This window comes from Artemia franciscana, chromosome 19 (genome assembly GCF_032884065.1).
Source record: "Artemia franciscana chromosome 19, ASM3288406v1, whole genome shotgun sequence".
Classification (NCBI taxonomy): domain Eukaryota; kingdom Metazoa; phylum Arthropoda; class Branchiopoda; order Anostraca; family Artemiidae; genus Artemia; species Artemia franciscana.
The window spans coordinates 27711996-27735823 of record NC_088881.1 but is presented as its reverse complement, the minus strand read 5'-3'; the positions used below and the strand labels follow the sequence as shown (position 1 = coordinate 27735823).

Sequence of the window (23828 nt, the reverse complement as noted above, 5' to 3'; positions counted from 1 at the left end):
TAATTGGATTCTGTGTTTTCAGTAAAGCACTAGTTTTCTTTAATCCCACAAACATACAGAAGTACGATTATTTGGTTTATTTGTACTAGCTTTATAGATATATATTAGATAGACTTTGAAGCAATAATTTTTGTTCGTTTTAAGTTTCAACTTCGCTCTTTACTTCCATCAAAAAAACTTTGTTTTAAAAAAATTAATAAATATAAGCAATAGCTTATAATTGAACCAGTAAAAATTTATCTACGATATTGTGGTATCCTGCTAATTTTACTGAGCAGACGATTTATGAAACTTACTAAGGGGGTTGGGAGGGGGAGTGTACAGGAGGGATTCTCATAAACCTCCAGTGTAAGGGTTCTGGAACCTAACTATCACAATAGTAACTGCGTTGTACTTCAGTGCTTTTCCCCTTAAGAATTGGCACAAAAACAGCAGTGCATTTGATAAAAAAAATATCGCATTTTATAAAAAAAAAGATCGTTGATATGAGCAATCGCTTTCAAACGAGTTATTCAACATAACTCTTATAAGTTCTGCTAGCCCAAAAGCCTCAGGTTTTTCACTTGAGACATGGCACCAAAAATAATTGTGTTTTCTTGCCACTTTGCACTTGCAAACGGTGTAATTTACAGGAATATCGGAAATATGCGCAATATCTTTTATATGAGCCATAAAAAAATGTGTCCTTGATATTCTGGTAGCCTTTTTGGGCCACCATTTTACTACCATAAGGCACCTGCAGATGGTGGAATTTATAAAAAGCACGTAGATATGAGAACGTAGGAGCCATTAAGCATCTCTCTACGATTTTATGGTGATCCGCGAGGCCTGCTGAAAAAAAAGAAGAAAACAAGAACTAAGAGCTCATATGGCACTTGTGACGAAGTCGGAAGAGCCAAGAGCTCATATGGTACTTGTGACGAGGTCAGAAGAGCCAAGAGCTCATATGGTACTTGTGACGAGGTCGGAAGAGCCAAGAGCTCATATGGCACTTGTGACGAGGTCGGAAGAGCCAAGAGCTCATATGGCAATTGTGACGAGGTCGGAAGAGCCAAGAGCTCATATGGTACTTGTGACGAGGTCGGAAGAGCCAAGAGCTCATATGGCACTTGTGACGAGGTCGGAAGAGCCAAGAGCTCATATGGCACTTGTGACGAGGTCGGAAGAGCCAAGAGCTCATATGGTACTTGTGACGAGGTCGGAAGAGCCAAGAGCTCATATGGCACTTGTGACGAGGTCGGAAGAGCCAAGAGCTCATATGGCAATTGTGACGAGGTCGGAAGAGCCAAGAGCTCATGTAGCACTTGTGACGAGGTCGGAAGAGCCAAGAGCTCATATGGCAATTGTGACGAGGTCGGAAGAGCCAAGAGCTCATATGGCATGAGCTCTAGCAAGATTCTAACAATCAATAGATTGATTTAAAACGAACGAAAATCAGGCTTAATGCTGGTCGGGATTTAAAATAAGAGCTCTGAGACACGAGGTCCTTCTAAATATTAAAATTCATTAAGATCCGATCACCCACTCGTAAGTTACAAATACCTCATTTCTTCTATTTTTTCCTCTCCCTTCTGCCCCCCAGATGGTCAAATCGGGGAATACGACTTTATCAAGTCAATTTGTGCAGGTCCCTGACACGCCTATCAATTTTCATTGTCCTAGCATTTCCAGAAGCAACGAACTCACCAAAGCACTGGATCCTCCCTAACTCCCCCAAATAGAGCAATCCAGTCCGGTTACGTCAATCACGTATCTACGACATTTTTCCATTTTCGGATTTTCCGACATTTCTAATTTTTCCGAATTAACACCCCACCCCCAACCGGTCCCAGTACGGGTTCCAGCAGATCCGGTCCTGTTATTTAAATCAAGTGCCTAGAGCTCGTACTTACTCTTCCCATCAAGTTTCATCCCGATCTCTCCACTCTAAACGTTTTCCAAGATTTCCGGTTTCCAAGATTTTTGTTCCCCACCCCTTCAGATCCCCATATCCCCGGATCCGATTCGGATTGAAAATTGAGCATCTGAGACATAAGATCTTTCTATATATCAAGTTTCATTAAGATCCAATCACCCATTCGTAAGATCAAGATACCTCAATATTCACGTTTTCCAGGATTTCCGGTTTCCCCCTCAAACTCCCCCCAATGACACCGGATCTGGTCGGGAATTATAATAAGAGCTCTGAAGCGCAAAATCCTTCTAAATATCAAATTTTATTAAGATCTGACAACCCGTTCGTAAGTTAAAAATACCTCGTTTTTTCTAATTTTCCGAATTAGCCCCCCCCCCAACTCCCTCAAAGAGGGCCAATCCAGTCTAGTTATGTCAATGACTTATCTAGGACTTGTGCTTATTCTTCCCACCAAGTATCATCACGATCTCTTCACTCTAACCGTTTTCTAACATTCCCAGTTTCCTCGTCCAACTCATCCCAATGTCACCAGATCCGGTCAGAATTTAAAATAAGAGCTCTGAGACACGAGATTCTTCTAAATATTAAATTTTATTTGGATCCAATTAACCGTTCGTAAATTATAATACCTCATTTTTTTCTAATTTTTCAGAATTTACCCTCCCCCAAAGAGAGCGAACCCGTTCCAATTATTTCAATCACGTATCCAGGACTTGTGCCTATTTTTCCCACCAGGTTTCATCCCGATCCCTCCACTCTAAGCGTTTTCCAAGATTTCCACCACCACCCTCCTTAACTCCCCCCATGACACTGGATCCAGTCGGAATTTAAAATGACAGATTTGAGTTGCGAGGTCCTTCTAAATATGAAATTTCATTAAGATCCGATCAGCTTTGAAGCTTTAAAGCACAAGATCCTTCTAAATATCAAATTTCAATAAAATCTGATCATCCGTTCGTAAGTTAAAAATACCTCATTTTTTCTAATTTTTCTGAAGCACCCCCCCAACTCCCCCAAAGAGAGCAGATCCGTTCCCCTTATGTAAATCACTTATCTAGAACTTGAACTTACTCTTCCCATCAAGTTTCATCCCGATCTCTCCACTCAAAACGTTTTCCAAGATTTCCAGTTTCCAAGATGTTTGAACCCCCCCCCCCAAACCCCCATATCCCTGGATCCAATTTGGATTGAAAATTGAGCATCTGAGACATAAGATCTTTCTATGTATCAAGTTTCATTAAGATCCGATCATCCATTCGTAAGATAAAGATACCTCAATTTTCATGTTTTCCAAGATTTCCGATTTCCCCATCCAACTCCCCCAGTGACACTGGATCTGGCCGGGAATTAAAATAAGAACTCTGAACCGCAAAATCCTTCTGACCAAAGATCTGACGTGAGTTAGAACTGTTCGTGAGTTAAAAATACCTCATTTTTTCTAATTTTTCCGAGTTACCCCCCCCCCCAACTCCCCCAAAGAGAGCCTATCCAGTCTAGTTATGTCAATAACGTATCTAGGACTTGTGCTTATTCTTCCAACCAAGTATCATCACGATCTCTCCACTCTAAGCGTTTTCTAAGATTTCCAGTTTCTTCTCCAACTCCCCCCAATGTCACCAGATCCGGTCAGGATTTAAAACAATAGCTCTTAGACACGAAGTCCTTCTAAATATCAAATTCCATTAGGATCCAATCAACCGTTCGTAAATTAAAAATACCTCATTTTTTCTAATTTTTCAGCATTAACCTCCAACTCCCCCCAATGTCGCCGGATCCGGTCGGGATTTGAAATAAGAGCTCTGAGACACAATATCCTTCTAAATATCAAATTTCATGAAGATCCGACCACCCGTTCGTAAGTTAAAAATATCTATTTTTTCTAATTTCTACTAATTAACTGTCCCCCCACTCCCCCCAGAGGGTCGAATCGGGGAAACGACTATTTCTGATTGAATTTTCTCTGGTCCCTGATATGCCTGCCAAATTTCATTGCCCTAGCTTACGTGGAAGTGCCCAAACTAGCAAAACCGGGACAGACTGACAGACCGACAGAATTCGCGATCGCTATGGCACTTGATAAATACCAAGTGCCATAAAAACGGGAGACAGACCAGTGCTACCGATGTAAAAAAGTGATTTTCCTTGTTGTTCAAGGAGGGGTACTAATTTCCCAGAAAAAGATTTTCGATCATGCTGATTCCAATAGTAGACTTTTCATTTTGATCTGACTCCATTTTCAAGGGGCTTCAGACTTTTTAAATATCACCATAAATTTCTTCTCACAATAAACTTTTACTTTTATGACGAACCAAAATAAAAGTTACCATTTCTGAGTCAGTGTCAGATGGATATCTTTTTTCACTAGGCAGCTTTTTTTTCAAAACGCGTTTTTTAACTTTTGGTTACTATGGGCTGTGGTTCGCTACCGATACTAACGATACCGATGCGCCCGACACCACGCAGAGTCCTTCCCAAGGGACTATGGAGGGTCATATCATCATCATCAAAACCATCGTTATTGGACATTTGAACTATGTTAAATAAAATGGTAATCCCAAAATTTTTATAGGACGACATGGATGGAGGGGGTCTTAGGAAGGGGGACTAGTTGCCCTCCTATCTCTCCGGTCACTTAAAAAAGGCACTATAAAATTTAATTTTTGTTCAAATGAGCCATTAAACATCTCTCTGTGATGTTCTGGTCATTCGCTAGCCCTGATGAAAAAAAGGAAAAAGAAGTGCTACCCATGCATAAAAGTGATTTTCCTTGTTGTTCAAGGAGAGGGACTATAATGTCCCTATTGAAGGTTTTCGACCATGCTGATTCCAATGGTGCAATTTTCATTTTGATCTGACGCCATTTTCAAGGGGTTTTAGGTTTTTTTCGAAATCACCATAAATTTCTTTTTGCAATAAACTTGTACTTTTAAGACGAACCCAAATAAAAGTTACCATCCGTGAATCAGTATCAGATGGAAATTTTTTCCACTATGTAGTTTTTCTCTAAACGCGTTTTTTAAATTTTGGTTACTATGGGCTGTGGCTCGCTCTTTACTAGGTTGCAGCTGCCGCTGCAACCATGATTATATATTTTGGTACCTAGAAACGAAATTGTTTGGAATTTCACAATATCAATCCTTTATTTATCTTGATTTTATCCTAATTTACTAACCTATTAATTATCTGGCAGTGTTCCAGGATTGAGCGTGTTTTTCCAAAAAAATTGCAGAAAATCTGGTATAAAATTTTGTCAAGAAAGTCAGCACGTGTTAAATCCGGCAAAAATTTGAGAAAATGGAAATAAGACCCCTGCCTGAGGGTACGTGGAGCCTGTTGTAGAAGAAAACTTCAAAAATGTCTGCAGCTATAATTGCGCGTTCTTTGTAATTTCAGTCAAATACTTATGTTCGGCACAGAAAACAATTTGGCGTTAAACAACGGGTACTTGAAGCCAAGCAATCTTTTCTCGTTTCATGTGCAATAGGTTTATATTAAAATGCTAAGACATTAAGATACAATTTGGCGACACAACGGGTATCTGAAGCCAAGCGAGTATTTCTCGTTCCACGTTCAATAGGTTTAAAGTAAAATGCTAAGAATTATTTTTTTGCATAGTTACACTGTTTTGCCTCAGGGTTTGGGGATCGTGTTTGAGCTGTCAGGATTATTTTTTAGGTGAGGGGTAAAGTGGACTTAACTTTGTGTGAGGGAAGGTAGAAAAAATACTTTTTCTCCTGCTCCCACAAAAGATTATATGCATTATTTTTCTTTTATTATTTGCATGTGCAGAATATATATATATATATATATATATATATATATATATATATATATATATATATATATATATATATATATAACATTTTATGCTAAGGGGATCTGCGTCGCATTTTTCCCGCAAATATCAGAAATTCCGAAACAGTTTCATTTTGATATAAGATTTAATCTTCAATAATATTTACTTCAGAATTTCGTCGTCAAATTTGCTGATTCCGTAGAATACACTAAAGCAAGAAGGTTGGGTAAATAACAAAATCCCCTCAAAGGATATTTGGGGATATTTTTACAAAAGGATATTTTGAATGTAAGGAGGGAAGCTAGTTATTAAATATACGGTAATTATGAACTTATGACTTTGAGATATGACAGAAGTATTGTGTGGAAAGGTTGGCCACAATTTCCGGACATTTTCTTAAATTAAGGGAAGAAGTTCAAATTGGATTGGTTGCATGTGAAATTGAAACGGAAAAATAAATCAGTGTCTTGTAACATCGTGGCTTTTGTGAATTATTTGTGTCTGTCTTTTCTTATTTATTGTCAACTAGTTAAACGAGTCTTGGGCACAAAAATTGACAAGGACGGTTGTTCTTCTGTTAGTATAAAAAAAAAAAACTGACTCAGGGCTTTCAAACATTAATTTAATTTCAATTAAATTAATTTCATTAATTAATTCATTAATTAATTTTCATTAATTAATTAACATTAATTTAATTTCAGGGTAATCCTTACCTAATATTCTTCTAATATGTTTCTCTGATGCTCATTCCTAATGAAATATACCCAAGTATGAGACAAATATAATACTTTAGAAACAAATTTGGGCTAATAGTATAGGGGGTCTGCATGCCTAATGCAGACCCGCAAATACTTTACCACCACTACCACCCTCCCCCCTAATTTGCAAATATGTAACCCAAATTATATATTTTCCATCTATTCTGTCACTTCTCTTTGTCTTGTCTCACGTTAAACTGAAGGAAACTAACGAAAAAGAACGGTTCTATAACGCGTCAATGAATGAACAACTTAAGTGGTAGGGGCTGTATCATCCAAGGACGAATAAACTGTATTCTTTTTTTCAAAATTAAAAAGGTGGCATAGATACAGGTTTTTGGGTACATTTAGGTCTGATTAGCCCTTCCTCTTGAAATGTCTATATCTTTGCATATTTTGATACAATTGTCTGTTTTCGCTAATTTGCCAGTTGCAAGCATATGCCTCCAAAGTTTGGTAAATACAGGAATGAATTTATCTTGAAATTCCTATCTATGTACATTAGCGTTTCAAACTAAAGTTTAAATTGTTTAGCCTAAAAGTATAAACGATGAATGTCATTTTTTTTTATACTCATCTATTAGTCGGTACACACTCGATAATTTGAATCTACAGGTACGGGGTTAAAACAACTCAGACGCTTGGGAGATAGATAGGATGTAAATAGCTTGGGATGTAAATTTGTACATTAGGGGGGGGGGGTGGGGGGTAATTATAGTGGTGCTGCACCCAAAATGTAACCTAACCAAAATATCAACAAAATATTTATAAAAATTTAGCTACAATGTACTTTTCCACTGACCCCAAGCTAACTGTCTCCGTATACAAACAGCAATAATATTTAATTAATTTAATTAATTTAATTAATTAAGCAATAATAATTAATTTTTAAATTAATTATAAAATATATCGTTTAGAAGATCTAGAAAGTTTTGCTCTTCTAGTTGTTGTAGCAAAAGACATACACTCCCATTAATTGGCGGTGAACTAGGTAAAAAAATTGCTTGAAAGAGTAAAATTTTATAAAAACAAAACAGTAACGACTCACCTACAAGGATATCTTTTAGTAAAGACTAACTAGCTTATTGTTGTTATATTTATCACCTTTATCGCTTCAGCTTCACTCACATTTTAAAATAATCCTTATTGCTTAATTTATATTAGGTAAAGTACAAATATTTAATTCAATGTCTTACATTAAAGACCATGAAAAACTCCCAAAAATTGAAACAAATTGAAAATAAACCGGTTATTGCCTGATTTTATAAATCAAAATTTTCGATTGTGTACTGGCTGACAGATAAATACCCTTTTTTTCTTCGGGATATTTAACAAATACCAAATATAATAGAGGAATATAGTGATCTCTTTATTTCCGAAAGCTTCCTAACATGTGTGTGAAAGTTAGAATGTCTCAGAAGCCTCTAATGATCGAATAATTAATTACGCACTGGTTACGCAATTTTCTTATTTAGCAAAACAATAATTGGCGTGCCTTTAAGGATGTGACGGTTGCGCAACTTCACATCAGTCAAAAATCAAATAGCAACGGGATTTGCATGTGAAATTCCTTTGCTGTTATCTTTTATACAATTACACTGAAATTTGCGAAGGTGATGTACTTACTTTGAACTTTATAATTAACTTATGAAATTTTATAAGTTAATTATATTTATATAATTATCTTATCTCCGTTGACTCTTTAAAAGAAGATTGAATGGTCATCTAAAAACCTCGATAAAAGATAGCGGCTATGGTGGGTATCACAAAATTTACGAAAATCTTTTACCGCGGATTTTCGAAAATCTTAGAAAGATTTAACTAAAAGTAATTTATGCCAATCGGGATTTTTCATAGTATCTTCTGATTGGCTCAATTGAGCGCTAGCTAAACCTCAGTACTAGTAATATCTCATTGTGAACGAGCCTTTGCGTTAATACATTCCTTCTGGGTGAAATGCAGGAGAATCTAATTTTCTTTGGGCAAATGCCGAGAAACCCGTAAGAATTTAATTAACTAAGCTTAAGTTTATTTTATCAACATCTTAGGAAATTCTTCATTCTACTAGGGGGAGGGGAAGGGGGTTCAGGGGTGTTTACCCTTCTAGATTTTGAAAATACCTTTTTTGTCTATACTTTCATTGAAAAATAGCTGTTTTAGTACTTTCTTTGAGAAAACTGAAAAAAACAGCCCCCCCTAAATTTTCAAAAACACATTGTATCCGTGAGTTGAAGCTGCTGCATTCCACATTAAATCTTAGCTTTCATGTTCATAAGAATTTAGTTCGGTAGTGGTGGATATTAATACCAGTTATAAAAAAAATCGCTTAGAGCCTTTCGAATCAATGCAGCGAACATGTATTACGTACCCTAAAAAAAAAATCGGCGAATGTCTGTTGAAAATAATACAATGTTGATAATAAATTCACCAATTATTATTTGTTTTGTGAATTCACCCTCCCCCTCCACCCACAAAAAATAGTTTCCTACTTGTGTTGGGGGGAAATATCATTTTTCGAGTCAGTGATTCACCATTTTGGTAAACAGTGGCTTTCCAGATATTTTTTTTTTTTTTTAGTTTGTATAAAGATAGTAACCCTATATTTCAGAGGCGTATCCAGAGATGGGTATAGTAGGATTTCAACCCCCCCCCCCCCGAAAAACCCTAGCTACGGCCCTGCTTGGTTCACAGAAGAAACTGCTGCGATAATATTATTCGTTAATCGCAACAATGAACATTTTTAATCGTCGTTTTATTCACAGTAGATTTCAAAGTCACCCAAAACTTACTGGCAAAATATTCAAAGTCGGAAGAGCGTAGTTGAAATGGACGAGGATAATATTTTACTCCCACGCTTTCAGGGTCAAAATTGTATTTTTGTCGTTATTGCTCTTTCAATCAATTTTGTTGTACTGAACAGCCATAATAAGCTTCTCAGTCAAATCATTTTCAGTCCTAATTCCGTCGTTAATTGATGTTGCTGATTTGGATACTTACCGGTTATATGATAAACACTATAGAATTTCGATCGCGGATGATGCGAACAAGACGCAAGACACTGGTCAAGCAGCTTCTTTATACCACACAATTAGCTTTGGCTTGGTTGGAAAATAAATTATAGCCATATCTTATTTAAGTATTTAGTTGGTATTTTCGTTTGGTTGGTTAGTATAATATATGTTATGCTTTACCCTCTCCCTAATGTTCAAATATATAACCCAAATTTGTTTCTAAACTATTATATTTTCATAATATTTTGTTTGATTTCATTAGCATTAATCGAACTTCACTTCCTGAGTGTTTACTATGTAACCGATAAGTACACTGTTTTGTTAAAAAAAAAATTGCCGGAAAAATCACTTAGTTGCCCGATATAATTGAATTTTTCTATCTTGAGGAATTGCTAAACAAATCAACTAAAATCGTCAAAATTGGTAATTAAATTTCGATAATGAGCGAATTCGGTTCCTATGTGAACCTTTATGAGAAACTAAGGTAATAGAGCCAGGAAAACGAAACTTCAGATTTCAGAATACGAATTCAGAATTTTGAATTCAGAATTCAGAAAGAAACTTCAGAATTCGGTTCCTGTGTGAACCTTTATGTGAAACTAAGGTAATAGAGCCAGGCGAACGAAACTTCAGATTTCGGAATTCGAATTCAGAAAGAAACTTCAGAATTCGGTTCCAGTGTGAACCTTTATGCGAAACTAAGGTAATAGAGCCAGGCGAACGAAACTTCAGATTTCGGAATTCGAATTCAGAAAGAAACTTCAGGGTTCGGTTCCAGTGTGAACCTTTATGCGAAACTAAGGTAATAAAGCCATACGAATGAAACTGTCAAAATCAGCTCAGATATCAAACAGTTCGTGGTAACGAACTGTAGTAAGGAGCGACCCGGCTCAATAGTAACCAAAACTCTAAAAGATTGAACTTTGATATCAATAGCTACATCAAAAGAATCGCATTTTAATACTGATTTTAAATATATAAGTTTCATCATGTTTAGTTTTACCCATCAAAAGTTACGAGCCTGAGAAAATTTGCCTTATTTAGGAAAATAGGGGGAAACACCCCCTAAAAGTGGTAGGATCTTAACGAAAATGACACCATCAGATTCAGCGTATCAGAGAACCTTACTGTAGAAGTTTCAAGCTCCTACCTACAAAAATGTGGAATTTTGTATTTTTTGCCAGAAGACAAATCACGGGTGCGTGTTTATTTGTTTTTTTTTTTTTTTTTTTTTTTTTTTTTTTTTTTTTTTTTCTTTTCCCCAGGGGTCATCGTATCGACCAAGTGGTCCTAGAATGTCGCAAGAGAGCTCATTCTAACGGAAATGAAAAGTTCTAGTGCCCTTTTTAAGTGACCAAAAAAATTGGAGGGCATCTAGGCCCCCTCCCACGCTCATTTTTTTTCCCAAAGTCAACGGATCAAAATTTTGAGATATCCATTTTGTTCAGCATAGTCGAAAACCATAATAACTATGTCTTTGGGGATGACTTACTCCCCCACAGTCCCTGGGGGAGGGGCTGCAAGTTACAAACTTTGACCAGTGTTTACATATAGTAATGGTTATTGGGAAGTGTACAGACATTTTTAGGGGGATTTTATTTTGTTTGGGGGTGGGGCTGAGGGGGGTGGGCTATGTTGGAGGATCTTTCCTTGGAGGAATCTGTCATGGGGGAAGAAAAATTCAATGACAAGGGCGCAGGATTCTCTAGCATTACTATAAGAAAACAATGAAAAATAAACATAAAAACGTTTTTTCAAATGAAAGGAAGAAGTAGCATTGAAACTTAAAACGAACAGAGATTATTACGCATATGAGGGGTTCTAAAAATAATTTAGCATAAAGAGCGAGGTATTTAGGAGGAGATAAATACCTTGCTCTTTATGCTAAAGTATTTTTAGTAATTTCAACTATTTATTCTACGGCCTTTCTGATTCAGGGGTCATTCTTAAAGAATTGGGACAAAACTTACGATTTAGTGTAAAGAGCGAGGTATTAACGAGGGTACAAACCCCCTCGTATACATAATAAAAATATAAGGTTATGAAAGTTTGTTACGTAAGTTAATTCTTACAGTTACGTATATTTTTTACTAATAAAAACGTTCATTAAAAATTAAAAGTTCTAGTTGTCTTTTTAAGTAACCGAAAAATTGGAGGGCAACTAGGCCTCCTTCTCCACCCCTTATTTCTCAAAATCGTCTGATCAAAACTAAGAGAAAGCCATTTAGCCAAAAAAAGAATTAATATACAAATTTCATTTTAATAATTTATGTGCGGAGAGCCAAAACCAAACATGCATTAATTCAAAAACGTTCAGAAATTAAATAAAAAAAAACTAATTTTTTTAGCTGAAAGTAAGGAGCGACATTAAAACTTAAAACGAACAGAAATTACTCCTTATATGAAATGAGTTGTCCCCTCTACAATCCCTCGCTCTTTACGCTAAAGTTTGACTCTTTGCCACAATTCTACTTTTTAAAACAATTAAAAGCTTTAGCGTAAAGAGCGAGGGATTGTGGAGGGGACAACTCATTTCATATACGGAGTAATTTCTGTTCGTTTTAAGTTTTAATGTCGCTCCTTACTTTCAGCTAAAAAAATTAGTTTTTTTTATTTAATCAACTCATGAAACTGTTAGGAAACATTCAATAAGCTCAATTAGTTTATTTAACATATTAAGTTTTTTTAAAGCGATTGTTTGTCCTATCTAAAGTAATTTTTTCTATATAGCATTGATGATTCTCGGATGAAATACTAACTAGGATTTTCGTCTGGATCATTGCCTTACATAAACAGGCAGCATAAAAATAATAATATATTATTAAATAAATTTTGAACGTTGTGTTAAATATTAATTAAAAATTCTGGTCTTCATGTCAAGTTCGTTGAAGCACCTGAATAGCTCTTACATTTGTATATTCATAAGGATACCCTTGAAAATTAAATTTTAAAATTTAAAAGCAACTATTTGTATCTAATCATACATACCTATTTTTAGAAGATAATTTGACCAAGTGCTATAAATGTACAAGTATGTTTATTAACTTTATCACGTTCGTTTTAAATTTATTATGTTTATTACCTTTTTTAATTTATTCGAAAATTATTGATTTGATAACTAGATTTATGATTAATTTATCAAAAAGAATATACCAAATTTGATTAAAGAAACACGGATAAAGAGGACTGTCCGTATTCATCTGCATAAGAGACACATTCCATGTAGCTACAAGTACCTATTTGCGGATCTAATATGTGGATCGGTTGCGACAATTGTAGTTTTATTAATATTGTTGGTGGTTTTATTTGTTTTTAGATTATTTTGTTTTATCGTTTGCTTCTTCTGTGCTGAAGACGCCTAGCTTACACACAAGAGAAATATCCGTGTCGTTATAGTTTTTAATCTTTTCTTTCTACTGGCCGCAGTCTCGCTTGTTGTATTTAATTGAGTTTTTTCTCTCTTTGTTGGTTTTTGTCCTGGCTGGCTAGTTCGGCTCAAGATCCATCATTCTATATCTTGAACTCGACTAACTTACCTCCCTAGCGGTTTAGTAACTATAGCTCAAAATTAACTGAGGTTCCTATCAGTAGAAAAAAAGGAATAAAAAAGAAGAAACAAGAGCCAACATTTCGCAATGTTATCGCGGTGATTTTTTTTTTTTTTTTTTTTTTTTTTTTAAGGCTACTATGATAAGCACCACTGCAGGGGATTTCTGCCTCTGAAGCTGAATAGCCTTTCTATAATTGTCTCCTCCTACGCTTGCTGCCCATACAAAATACCAGAATAGGTATTTTCCACAATCCAGGGGATATGCAGTTTTTTGGTGCAAAATTTTCAACATTTCGGGGGTTACTAAATCCCAAGTGATCTTTCAGGGGAGGGCCGTCCTTAAAACTCCTTCGAAGTTACTTCATTAAGGCAACTCATTTTTTTACCAGATGTCATCTCCATCAAAATTTCTTTTCCAAAGCTTTCCAATCATTTTTTGGAAACCAGGAGACAAGCATATCCCCTACCAAATGTAGGTCCTAGGTATGTTCCTTATTCCACTACCACCCTGCTCATATTGACAGATGTCATGTCTGTTAATACACTTTCTCTAGCTATTGCGCAAAATTTTAATTAACTATTATTTTTCCATTACAAAAAATGGAACATTAAATCATTGGATCGCATAGGCTATATTGAGTAAAATTCGCGCAAGCCTTTGACATGAAAAGTGTCTTCTGATTTGCGACTCCGTGTTTCCCGCCAACGAATACCACATTCTTTTATCCTGATTTCAAGTAAACCGGTCGCCGGAAGCATTACTACAACTTTTCAGACATAGTAGTCTCTGACGTAGCACACATCTGCTTTTGCCTAGACGAAGGTATTTAAATTATATCACTGTTGTCAGATGTTCTGAACCGGAAATAAATTTGGGCTGGAAACAAGTCCTTTCTCTGAATATCAGAACAGAAAAATAGAACTTTTGGCGAAGGGATTTTCAAATAGCGATAATAATACCATTGTTCAAAAAATTACAGCACCATAGACTTGAAAGAATGAGCGATGTGACAGATATTTCACCGATGGGGTATTAGTAAGAATAAATATTGTATTTTATATATTTCTTTTTCTTTTTCGATGTGGAATTATCTAGTAGGCAAATGATCATTAGAGGGGGATTTTCAGTCGCCACTCAGCTATATACTGGGTACATCTAGAGTACAGAGTTTGAGCTATAGGTGGCTATCGAATTGACAATCAATCTAGTGAGCAAGATAAAATTGTCAATGTAAACTATAACAGTGACTCGAAGCAACTTTGACTACCCGGGAATGTAAAAGAGAACAATATAGTGTTAAGAAATGTAGTATTTACAATTTAGGTTTTATAATGTCAACAAATAACTAGGGAAAAGATAATCACACGGGTGCCCACGAAGGAGCGAACCAGGGGAAACCCCAAAATAACAAAATTTTGGACCTTCTTAACCCACTCCCTTTACTAAAGAGAAATTCTACGGGTATACAATACAAAGATTTTCCTTTTCGACTAATCTTCTAGGACTAAACGGAAAGCAGACCCGCGATTCGGATGGGAGGATGTTGTACGAAAAGACTGAAATGAAATGGAAACTTCCTGGAAGGATGTAGGGAGGAAAGCTTTGAAAAGATTAGGATAGACGTGGAGCGTGCGTAGCTGTGTCGGCCTCAGGCGGCTTAGTGCATCAATGAGTAATTAGTAGTAGTAGTAACATCAAATCCAAAACCATCATAGTTTGACTGCTAAAGCTTTTTACCAAATATCGTTTGCATTGCGAGGATTCATATGGAGCCATTGCTTACACTTTCTTTTTAGCTGAGACAGGGACTTGATTTTTTCTTTTTCACAGCGAAAGATTTTTGGCGATAAGTAATTTTTTGCCAAAACTGATTTTTCTGAAATACACTGGTGCCAGAGAAGATGAAATCAAGTCCGTTAGTACTATTCTGATTACTATTACATTAACACTGTTAGCGACCAAGACATTGAAAATTTCATGGTTTAAAAAAAAAAAAAAAAAAAAAAAAAAAAAAAAAAAAAAAAAAAAAAAAAAAAAAAACTATGGAATATTGAAAAGGTGGCGAACATAAATTGAGAATATACAATTATAACTGATTATAAGTAATTTTCAATATTGAAATGCGACATTGTTATTTTCTTTTTTAAATTCACAGTGCATTTACAGGTGCCACCTCACACAACACGCCTTCAAGGCTCGCATGTGCGCAGCAGTTTTTGGCGGGAGGGAGGGGGCAATAAAAGAACAAATTATTTGATAGTTTGAATAATGAATGCCAAATAGTTCAAGACATTTGAAGAAATCAGCGGAGGTGCCTGGCTCCAAGGCTCCCCCTGCGCACAACCCTACTACAAGGCAATAATCTAGATTGTCAACAGTAGACCCGATATACATTTTGCGTATCAGTGGACTTCGCTCTCAAGAAAATGGGAAGATGGTCGCCCCGCAAATTACATGCTTAGTTTAAATCCTCACCCAATCTAAGGGTTAGGTCTACGAACACCTGCGCTACCAATGATCATACAACAGCAGAAAATAAGAAACCACGCTGCTTAATCTGCATAAGAGAATAAGGACCCAAGGGCACATGTCTTGAAAATATAATGTAAGCTAGTTACGGACGGATCTAGGATAACCAGTTTTCAATAGTTTTGGAGATTATATACAACCCCCCCCCCGATCCAAACAAGTGGTGGCTAGTTACTGTGCAAAAACCATGAATCTATTATCGTCACATTCCAAAAATAATATACTTGGTTTTATGTATTTGATACAAATTGATTTCATTTTTTACATTTTCTTAATTCCACATTTCTTTTTTTTTCTTTTCCTGTATTACAGAAACAGAGGAATGCTGGTAAAAATTTTGTTTTGAAGAAGGAGGAGGACTAAAGCCTAAAATTTGTTCTGGGAGCAGGAGGGGAGCTTGATCGTGTTGAATTTCACTTACTTTTTTACAAAACTGTTGAACATAATCAAAGCTTCGATTTCACTCAAAGCTTCGATTTGCATGTATTTATGGAAAAGAACACACTAGTTGGGGCGGAGGGACCAACACCTATTCCTCTTATCACTTAAGGGACACAATTTCCCAAAAATATAACGGACCAAACATGCTACGGTCTGAAATTACTATTACCTTACTTCTTATAAAAAAAAGAACTGTTAACAAGTTTTCAGCCGTGTCTTGAAAACCGAGAGAGACCCACTTCCAAGCATCAAACTATGAAAACAGGATTACGGGAAGGGAGGGGGACAAGGTATAAATAAGAATCAGGCAGTACACTATCCAAGACACAAAAATGGTTTCACAAAATAATAGTAAACGCTTTTTGACTCGAGTTAGAGTACTTAGAGAAAGAAAATAGAAAACAATTAAACATCCGGAAAATACATTCGCAAAACAACTTTTTAAGACCCCACACCCCCTAAAGATTTCGACGGATTTACATTCCATTTCTGACAAGTTTCAGATGAATAATGGACAGAGATCTTGAAGGGCAGTGGGGGAGAACGAAACTTCGAAGAGATAATCCAAAAAGTGGCAAATACTACGGAAAAAATCCTTGTAATGGGGCACATCATGAGAGTTGAATTATGCTAAGAAAGGGAATTTGAAGATCCCTATCCCTGTGTATATACCTGAGAATAGGGTTGAAATTACAAACAATTCCTTTGTACAGTTCATAGCATATATGCTTACTATATTTTCAATTTCCCCAGCTAAAACGTCCAACGAATTAAAATCAACTTGGTGGACAGTGGTGAAAAACTCGTGAGCCATATATAATTAATAAAAAGCCAAGAGAGATAGTCGGAGTGAGAGACAAGGCTGACATAAGCCTTTTTTCACAATTGAATAAAATGACGTCATTACACTTGTTGATAAATAGTCTTCCACCCATCATAAGGTAGAACTAAGGTTGATAGGCACGGAGTAAGGGTAATTCAAATAGTATTTCAGTTCTATGAGCCACTTGAAAGCGATTCGACACCCCAAATTAAATGTTTCCTAAAATTTATTAATTTATGCTCAGTCCTTCGTTCTGAGTATGTCCGAAGGACTTGCAGGCAATTTGACAACTTGGATTTTTCATTTAATATGAGCTTTGCCTACTCGGAAAGCCAACTGGAATTGCAATGGGGATTGCCGAGGTTTTTGGGTTGACTAATGAAAAAGTATGTCCACTGGACTTGTATGCAAAATAGAGGATAACTGCTCCCTCGCCTTCTCCTGTGTTAAGTATTGCTTATACGGCGAGAAGAAATGTACAAGACAAGCAGGTTTCATTTATAGTATTATTTGTCAGTGTTTGTTGTAGTTGTTATTTTCATAGAGTTGTATGTGTGTATTATGTTGTCAGTGCTGTCGTATCTTCTTTTTATTATGTTTAGTGCGATAAGCTTGAAAGCTTTCCGTATTTGCCATTAATAAATAAATAAAAAATAAGAAATAAACTCCAAGCATTACAACTTAACTGATATACTATGCTATTTTATAGGAAATTGGAAAACAGGGATTACGAAACTTATTAACCAATGTTCTATTAGCTACAAAATTTGGTTTGAATCGGTACAATTCTCGGCTAGCGTATTGACACCATTAGACAATGCTGTACATTTAATCAATAATACTGGGCTCCTACCGGCGGAATGTCCAACTAGAATGGGCGGTAGCTTTCTTTGAAAATGGCGGGATGACGTTGCCAAGCGCTACTTGAGAAAATAATTAAAAATATGATATCTTCAGTGAACTGTGACGAATAATTTTTAAATAAAAGGAATAAAAATGAAAATTATAAAAGAATCATTTGGTCAACAGAAATTCTTTTTTAAAAATAGAATGAAGGAGCTACAGTTTTAGGAACTTTAGCTACTTTACTTGGCAACGCCCATTCGCATAGCAAGTCCACGCTAAACGAAACGTGAAGTTTTAACACGCCGGCAAATAGCCGCAAACTTTTCAAAAATTCGACTTAAAGCAGTCAAAATTGCACCCGCAAAGGATTTTTCACCTATTTACTACTCCGGTGAGTAAAAATAAATATTCTCTGCTGTTCTTTTACTTCTTAACAACATTTCTTCATGTTTATTTAACTCTTTGTTGTACCAAGTAGAACCATTGCATAGTAGACTAATTAGAAAATGGCCGTTGATGCTTTTATTCTAGATTTGATTATTTACCTTATTTTAAAAATAAAGAAAAGTAAAAGAAATTAGATTTAAGTTGTTTTAAACCCAGTCCCAATTTAGGCTAGCCTACCTAGTTTCACCTATAAGGATTTCTGCTTAATTAGGCCTATCATCTATTCTGCTTTAGGTTATTCTTTCAAACGTGCTAAAAGCCTTTTCTTTGTTTTTGAGTTGCAATTTTTAATGAGTAAAAAGGGTAAATATTTGCAATTATAATCAAGTGATTTATCATTTTAGATGCTCTTGGCTTGTGTGATTGGAAATTCAGCTTGTTTGGCTATCAAAGTAATATAGACTACATTAGTTTGGGTTCATGGATTGAAAGGAATGCTTAGATTGTGTGATACATTTTGTTTTCTATCATAGCACTGCTAGACTAGCCTATACACCTAGGATAACACTCCATTTTTTTTCAGAAGAATAATAGTTGAATGTAAATTTGTGAGTCCATGTTCCTTTTGTTGCATACAAGGCATTCATGACTGATGTTCAGGAGTTTTAAATTAAGGGAAAAAATCATAATGGGCTATAAGTGCCTTGCTAACTGCAAGATCTAATGTGCCAGGCCACATTTAAAAATGTAAATGTTTTGTTCATATTGCAACAGCAGGTAGTAGGCCTAATCTACTATTATACTTTGAAAAAGTTTTGAGTAAGTTATGTAGCCTAACAAGATTTCTTCTCAGGAGAAAACATTGTAAAATACCATTTATTCCTCCCTTTAACATTTTCCAAATAGCCTTCTTCACTACCTTGGAAATTGTGCCCCCCCCTTCTAATGGGCAAGATCTGCTATTAGGCTAAACATACAAATTCACAAGAAATCACAAATAACCAAACCTGGTAAATGTAAATTATAGGTGATTACCAAGTTGAAAAAAAAAATATACCATTGAATTTTCTTTTCATTTGTCTTTCAAATATATGAATTGTTGCCATTATGATTGCACCTTGTCCCCTTCCCCTAATGGGGCAAGCTATAGCCATGGGCTTCTTTTGAAAGTCTACAAATTAAGAAGGTTGGTCATCATGTTATGTTCTTACTTCTCATCAAGAATTGGTTCATAATTTCAAGTAAGACCAGTTTGAATGAAAATGAAAACAATAACTACATTCAGTAGCTACACATGCTATTTTGTAGTTAGTCATTACTGAAATGAAACAGCCAAAATTTTAGGATCTAGGGGGAATTTTCTTCAGCCGATTTACAAAATTGACATAAGCTGAACCCCAATAAATTCCATGAGAGTTACTCTACCAACTTCCTCTTCAACACTGTGAATGTTGGGAAACCAGTCTTATTTTTTAAATTAGGTTCTGAAATGAAATTTGGATACAGAAAAAGAAATTGGACTAAAAGAGTGGATAGTTTACCATAATCAGTTACAGAAGTAATCCAGTCTACTATAGAGCCTAGTGAAAACTGAATGAAAGTGTTTTAAACATGGTTGTTCAAAAAGCAACCTTCCAGCAAAAAAAAAAATGTAAAGGGCTTGAAGAAATTCCTTCAAAATTTAAATTGGTAAAGATAATTGTCGATGAGAGCTTTTTGCAAACCTGTAAGTGAATAGAACTTTCAGAACACTAGATATATTAAGGCCTGGAAGGTATTTTTAAGGAAATACCTCTACCATTTCTCCCCTCCAGTTGAATACATATTGTGTTCTAGCAGAGGAAAAACTTTCAGACACAGATTGAAAGTCCAAATAAGGGACCAGGAAGCTGCTTTCAGGCTCCAACCTCTACTCCTTCAACACTAAAGCCTTTGAAAGATTTCAGTAAAATGGAACTGAGTAAGAGTTCAGTTTATGCTTAGAATACAATTAATGTCATTGAAACTGCACTGTCAAGGCCTAGATACTGAAAAGAAGTAGATTAGGTCAAATTTGAAATAAATGCAGACAGGTCTTCTTTCAAATTATCCTTACATTCTTACACAGAAGTAATGCAGATGCCAAAAATTTGCTTGAAAATACCCTTGCTGATCCTAGCTTGTTGGGACTATTGATTTATTCCATTCACCTTGTACAATAATCTGAATTATAAATATATTAAAGCCTGGGAAGCAGTGACATCAATGGGGACTATGCCCTCTAGATTTCTGAGGATATATTTTCATTGAAAAAATACAGATCCCCTCCCAATAAATTTTGTAAATTACACCTTGCCTTGGAAGTTTTGTAAGTTTCTTATTCCCCCTACCCTCCAAAGTAAAATGGGACTGAATAAGAGTTCAGTTTATGCTTAAAATAAAATTAATATTGAACTGTATTGTCAAGGCCTAAATAGTGAAAATAATTAGATTGAGTCAAGTTATGATAAATGCAAAGACAGGTCTTCTTTCACATTATCCTTACACAGAAGTAAGGTAGATGCCAAAATTCTGCTTGAAAATGCCCTTCCTGATCCTAGCTTGTTGGGACAATCGATTTATTTCATTCACTGTGTACAATTAATTGGAATTATAAATCTATTATAGCCTGGGAAGCAGTGACATCAATAGGATTCTGCCCCCTAGATTTAGTAAAATATACTTTCTGGGGATATTTTCATTGAATAACCTTTTTTTTTTGTATTTTCATTGAAAAATAAGTTTCTTATTCCCCCTCCAGAGTACTCACTAAGTAAAACTTTAAGGCATGTGGATCAAGAGCCCAAAATAAGGGTCATGGAAATTTTTGATAGATGAAAAGCATTGTCAAACAGTTTTCCTTATTTGATTTCCATGGTTCATCTTGGCAACACTAATGAAAATGCAATACTGCCTTAAAAACTTCATAATTTTATAAGAACCAAATGCAATTTCTTAGAAAATTGCCGGTTTAAGGTATGAATAGACTTAAGATGGGCCCAGGTGACAAAATATATTGTTATTTTTTGATGCCCTTGGTACTTTAAAGCCCAAAACAAAAAAAAAATGGAGGAGTAAAAAATTTTGTTTGCTAACAACCTCCAATGTCCAAAGTTGGTAAGACTGGCAATCCTTTTTGTTCATTTTACACAACAAATGTTGAATACTTGCACCATAAACCAGTGGAGATATAGGACAAAGAATAACACAAAATATCTTTAGGAAATAAATAACCAGCAAATAACACTGGGATAGGTAATCTAGTGAAAACCTTACTTGAAGGATAAAAATAAGTGAAATGTATTTTTTTTATTCTAGGCATGGAGACCCCTACGAAGGGGAGGCTGGATGACCCAACTCAACAATGTGGGTCTTGCCATCAATTAATGGGTGATGACCTTGCTCCTCACGTCTTAGAATGTAAGCATCGAGTATGTTTGAAATGCGTAAGGGAGCTTGAGGACAAGGGAACAAGATCCATCTACTGCTCGTACTGCTGGCATCAGTCTGAAATCAATGATCCACTGCTATCAAACAGCTCAACAAATCCCAGTTCACCATTTGGTCATAATTTAGTTGACCTATGTAATTCTCTCAACACGCTATCAGTTGCCTTTGGTGGTGATTTTGGTCCAATTTCTAAGAATGGTGCTGGATCCCCGGTGCTTTCTGATTCAAATAGTACAAGCTCTGACTCGAGCACTGGGGCAGCCAATGGTTTGTCAAAAAGCAAAACCGAATGCCCAATACATCATTCACCCCAGACAATGTTCTGTGTAACCTGTTCTTATGCTATTTGTTATTTGTGTGCTTGTAATTCTCATAATCCAAGCAATGGACATAGTGTCCGACCTAATCAAGAAATGACGGAGCATACCATATCGGAGCTTCACAATGAAATATCAAGTTTAAGGAAGCTCAGTACAGAAACAAAAGCCATGCAAGTGAAACAAAGAGAATTTACTCTTAAAGTTCTTGAGGCTTGTGCAACACTTGAAAAACAAATGATTGATCGTTTAGCATTACAAGATGAATCTTTTACATCGGAAAGACAGGACTCAACACAATACCTTATTAATAAAACCCTCTTCCAGCTGCCAACTATTAATGGCAATGAAGAAGCTAACGATTTACTTATGTCTTTGAAAAAGGAAAAAATTCGTCTCCAAAATCATCATCACGAGCTATCAGTTCAGTGTTCATTAGAAGAGATGGTTTCCAGTAGTGCAACAGTCTTTGATTTTCCGACTTTTAAACAAAACTTGCATGCCCTGCGTCATAGAAGAAATAACCTAATTTCCAACCACCATCATTCATTTAGTGACCCTATTTCATTTTTGGCTAATTATTGTTCATCGCGGGTCTATTCTAAGCATCTTTTCAATGCTGCAGTAGGAGTAACTAGTGATAGTATTCATTCTTCACAAAATTATACCGGAAATCCTATGGCTCAGGCTGGCCGTTTAATAAACACGTCTCCATATCCTCGCTATTTTATGGATGTTGAAGTAAACGGTGTAATGGAGGGAAGGGTGGTCTTTGAAGTCCGACCAGATGTAGCACCGAAAATGTCTAAAAATTTTGGCGCCCTCTGTTCAGGGGAAAAGGGGTATGGCTATAAAGGTTGTCAAGTTTTTCAATGTTGGGGTGGGGAATCTTGTATTGCGGGCGATTTTGAGTGCAACAGTGGTCGTGGTGGGCGCAGTAGCTTTGATGAGCCATTTTTCCTCCCTGACGACAGTAAATTACCATGTGTTAGAGGAACAATCGGTATGCGTCGCACGCAAAAACGACACAACAATTTAGGCCTTGTTGGGTCTCAATTCCGCATAATTCTGAGAGAAATGCCTTTTTTCACGGGAGTCTTTGGTAAAGTTGTTATAGGCATTGAAGTAATTGAGAAAATCTCTTTTCTGGGTGATCAACAGGGTTTCCCCCGTCAAGTTATTACCGTGGCAAATTGTGGCGTTTTTGCGTAATTTACGAGGGCTTTTTAGCGCATATACCCCTCCCCCTGGGCCTAGTTGTAAAACTAAGCTCCATGATGTTTCAGTGGCTAGCTGTGTTTTACAAAGCTAAGTTTTTCTTGTTGGGCTTTATGTATAATTTGACCTGATTTCTGCCTATTTTATGAATAATTAATTTTCTCGTTTCGAAGACCTTTTAAAGTACCCTTATCTATGTAAGGGGATCAATGTATTCTTTTCCTCTTCTTTTTTTTCGTTTTTGGCTCAGCTTTACCCTTATGAATTAAGCGTATTTTTGGAATTTATGTTGTTAACAACGGTCGGACGTAGCGTACGGACATGTGTTTTTCGTATTATGCGGATTTTGATTAATCGACAAAAAATAAATCGGCAAAAAAAAATAACAGTGGAATTCAATAGTATTTAATAGTAAACGTTAGCTATTAAAGACGTAATTTGCAATTCGAAACTATACCTGGCTTATGATGAGACGTAGCGCATTCGTCTTTTTTTTGTATCGATCATGGATGGCTGTCTGTGTGTACTCGGCTTTGAAAATTTGAAGACTTGATAAATTTCGGTGCTCACAAAATCAAGAATAAGTAGATTACAGTAATTATTGCATCGAGTCACAGACGTTATTAACAACCATGCTTAGCCGTAGGATTTCTCGAAGTCGGTTTTTTTTCTTTTGATGAAGATTCTGTCGATTTCGTGTGTTTTTCCAAGGGCTTATGTAATTTATGTTTACGAAATAAAACCCTCGGCCCTTATACATGTTATTCT

General features: G+C 35.9%; 2 protein-coding genes across 3 annotated transcripts in view; one reads left to right on the top strand and one right to left on the bottom strand.

Moving 5' to 3' along the window:
- The window catches only part of LOC136039510 (nuclear protein localization protein 4 homolog), a 148369-nt gene that overhangs the window by 33308 nt on the left and 91233 nt on the right, over positions 1 to 23828 (bottom strand). The gene's annotated exons all lie outside the window — the stretch shown is intronic.
- LOC136039509 (uncharacterized) lies at positions 17887 to 23419 on the top strand. Its single transcript, XM_065723299.1, has 2 exons — positions 17887 to 18061; positions 21394 to 23419. Exon 2 carries the CDS (start codon positions 21396 to 21398, stop codon positions 23052 to 23054), a length of 1659 nt encoding a protein of 552 aa, XP_065579371.1. The 5' UTR covers positions 17887 to 18061; positions 21394 to 21395; the 3' UTR covers positions 23055 to 23419.

Excerpts from the sequence above, each read along its gene's own strand:
- LOC136039509 (XM_065723299.1), top strand. The coding sequence starts at position 21,396 with ATGGAGACCCCTACGAAGGGGAGGCTGGATGACCCAACTCAACAATGT.